The 3,796-nt window shown below is 35.9% G+C and overlaps 1 protein-coding gene across 1 annotated transcript in view; it reads right to left on the reverse strand.

The window, feature by feature from the left end:
• Positions 1-1,847, reverse strand: part of LOC118740321 (adenylyl cyclase-associated protein 1) — an 8,434-nt gene extending 6,587 nt beyond the window's left edge. The window contains exons 1-2 of the mRNA XM_036471806.1: positions 1,826-1,847; positions 961-1,582 (exon numbers count right to left, since the gene is read on the reverse strand). Of these exons, the coding sequence (XP_036327699.1) occupies positions 961-1,582; positions 1,826-1,835 (632 nt within the window). The 5' untranslated portion in view covers positions 1,836-1,847. The remainder of the gene's footprint in view (positions 1-960; positions 1,583-1,825) is intronic.
• Positions 1,848-3,796: the final 1,949 nt, after the last annotated feature.

Consider the following 3,796-nt stretch of genomic DNA (forward strand, 5'->3'; position numbering starts at 1 on the left):
AATTCTTTCACTACACTTGTATGTTAAAGTTTTTAAACTCGGGTCACGCGTTTGGACACAAATACCCAACATCATTGTACAAATAACCGTACCGTATTTCTTAAACTTCCATAAAGTTTATTAATGAGGAAAACACCTTTTCCTGCAAATCATGTAAAGCCTAACAACCGTGAAGCATCGGGAACGCAACTTCTATTCATAAAACTCACATATGTGCATACACTTCAGCTTCCAACTCCAAGGGATCCGACGAATCTCGCAATTCCCTCCTTGCTTTAGCCAATTCTACTAATCTATTGGCTTCCACTGTGTCCATTTTTTAAATTTTATAATAAAAGCAATTATTTTAAAAATTATGTAAATAAAATACTAAAGAAACAAATGTAAACAACCAAACAGCTGTTTACAATTCTGTCAACCATTCACAATAGTACAAATTTTTATCGATCAAGTTACACAATAGCAAAATAAAAGATGATCGACTCGATCGACAAATTTCTATTCTACTGCCAGTCGACACTCGCAATAGGGGCCTATACTAATGCCGATTTTGTTTCTACCGAAAAATGCAACCTTCTCTTTGCTCTCTACGCACAAACACTAAGAAGAGCGCGATGAGAAGGCAACATTTTTTGTAGAAACGAAAACGCCATACGCCAATCAAGAAAATTTCGTGCACACTCGGGTTGAAACGCGAACACCCGGGTATATTGAGCTGCAAAGCACCCGAACCCAATCAAGTATGTATGAAAAGCAATCGGGTGTTGTGGCCAACATGGTCGTCTTGAGCTCTGCTCGTACACAGAGAATGATGCAAAACGGGTTTTGTTAGATGATCGAGTATACACGAAAATTATGCACCCGCTGCAGATGTCTGATATGCACATAGCCTGCATTTTTAAGTACAGGGATTAATTGTATCCCCCAACATGCAAATGCTTCTAAAATCTAGTTACTTACTTAAAGGCCAATTTAACCAACTGGGCATGCTTGGCTACATCACCACCGATTTTCGCGGAAAGCGCTAAATATTGGTTCAGCGGACCGCTGATAATATCCTGAAAACCTATTACACTCATGCTGGGTGGTGGCGGCGGCAGCAACTGCAAGGAGTCTTCGTCAGTTTTAAATGTGCTGGTGGGAACAGCTGATGGACGCGGTGACTCTTGATAGTCTTCAAGCACAGTCGGTATATTTTCGAGACTACCCTCTTTCTGTTGTGGTTGTTGGTATTGCTCTCTGTGCTGCTGACTATATTGACTAATGCTAGTACTTAAACTGCTGCTATGCCGATCGTTAATGCGATTTAGTGTGGTTTCTATCTTTCCAATGCGATCGTTTAGATTCTCCGTCTGCTGTGATAGTTGCTCTGTTAGTGATTCGACGGGTAAAGGCGGTAATTCTGTGCTCTCTAGATCGAAACTTGCTCGTTTCTTCGCTCGGACCGTATCGAATGTGCGATTCGCAATTTCTAATTCACGCGCCGACACTGAACGCTCCAAACGTTCAACCAATAGTTCCAGGCGGTTAACCAGGTGCTCAAGATTTTCAGCAACGGATGGCTTTAGATCAGGATCGCAGTCTGGGAAGAGTTAGAGAATGAATAAGTTTTTCATTAGATACAAGTTTTTGTAAATAATATATATAGTTTAATATTAAATCAATGGCACACATCACCATATATGTACATATGTACATAAAAGCACTAACCAATACAATATTTGCCAGTGGTTAATGCTTTTTAATGCATAGCAAATAATGAAAATAAATGTATAGTAATAAGGGTACGAAAATAAACCGTACATAACCATTCCCATTTGCTCACCGACCATCATATCATTTCTGCTTTTGTACAGTTTTGTACAGATGATGATGTACATATGTAGTGCATTTTTAGCAACATGTTCACTCCAATATTTGAAAACGCTTTCCATCAATTCAGATCGCACTTTTAATGTAATTTCAAATACGCAAGTTAAACACTTTACTTGAAGCTTACAAAGTGAGCTCAGCCGTTTTGTTTCTGTATTGTACCGAACTGTTAAAGTGTGTTAATGTAATAAACGAAACGTATTACATACAATATGGTTTATTTTTGTACACTGATAGTAATTTGAAAATACTCAGGCCCCTATTACGAGTTGCATTTGATTTTCGATCTTCGCTGTTTATCGAAGATCGAATGCGAAATTCGTATTATGAGCTATGCAACCGTGTCGAAATTTGCGTTGAGTGTCGAATTTTCTGTCGAACAGAATTTTGCTTTCGATGGTGTTGCGAAGTGTTAGAAAATTGTGAACAATGTATTATTTTGCATTTGTTTTCTTACTTTTTGGCAGCTAGACACTAATTTTAAGTAATTTTTATTAATTTCATGCAGTTCTAACGTCGTGAATACTAAACACAAACTCGAAAAGCTGGTTTCACTTATGAAAGCAAATTCCAATACTTAGTTGGCACGATCTCTGAGAACAAAATCGTAGAGCTGCTGCTTGAGGTGTTGATAGTTTTAAAATGTTGTAAATAGATTTGGCTCACAAAGCCTCTTTAGACGGTCGGAAATTTTTAATAAATCTAAAGACGAATTTCTTAAATATATTGTATGTCAAAATAGTATATTCGAAAGACTAAACTTAAACTCTCTTAAAAGTTTTCTACCCCTGGCCAGTTTACTAAGCTCTCATTCTCTGACGAATCGTTGAACCAAAACTCCGTTGTACTAATTTTTACCAAGTTTTTATAAACTCGCTTTCTTTTTTACTTAATTTTCACACATTTAAATACATATGTATAAACACACTATTTAGTTTGCTCTTTTTGTAAACAAAGCTTCTCAGCGGTGAAAAATGTACTTTTGTGAACAATTTAAACGAGCGAAATTCACAATAGCGCTATTCTTCATCGAATGAGCGTCATAATACCAAATAAAAATTCACAGTCGAAGATCGAATGCAAGGGCCTCAAAAATAACTGATAATATTGAAAATCGTCGTTTCATTTGAGAGTATGACTCATTGTCGCCGCCAACGGTTCTTTATATATCGCACACCGTCTTCAAAAGAGTCACAACTAAAAATAATACGTTTGTCAGAAAATGCGAAAAACTATTCTTAGCGCATGATAATCATATGAGCAAGGGCGCCTTTACCTTAGGTTTTTTAACAAATTATAACAAAAATTTGATCCAGCTTTTGCTGAAAGGTAAATAAAAGCTCTTGAGTTGTGACCCTTTTGAAGACGGTGTGCGATATGTACATATATGCATGTATATATATACAGTATCGGTCATATCTATAGCACGCCATTTCAAAGTGATATTGTGTGCCACTTATGTTTATTTATTTATTTTTAAGAATTTTCAATTAAAATTTAGTTCATTCTCAGACAAACCCCATATATACCCAAGTTTAACAATTTGTAGAAAACTTCAAAAAAGTGCAACAAAATTTCGCCTAAATTTCAAACTTTTTGCTCGGAAGTGTTAGAATTTTTTTGAGTACACAGTTTTTTAGCTCCTGCAATTTTAGTCTGATAATGCGCAAATTTCAAGTGGCTAGGAATTACCTTTAATTTTTTAGAATTTTTTTTTGTCGCATTGGCTTCCATATAATGAATAAACTCAATTTATTTGTATATGGAAGAAAACAGCAACACCTTTGGCGAAAAAATTCTAAACTAGTAATTTTTAGCAAAAAAAAAAACCGACTTCAACTCCCATATAAAAAAAATATATATATATATATATCTCATGATCCACTGATCGGATCTCAACCAGATTAGTATGGGACCACCTCTA

The sequence above is a fragment of the Rhagoletis pomonella genome, unplaced genomic scaffold, assembly GCF_013731165.1.
Source record: "Rhagoletis pomonella isolate Grant_MI unplaced genomic scaffold, Rhpom_1.0 Rhpom_scaffold_00006, whole genome shotgun sequence".
NCBI classification, from domain to species: domain Eukaryota; kingdom Metazoa; phylum Arthropoda; class Insecta; order Diptera; family Tephritidae; genus Rhagoletis; species Rhagoletis pomonella.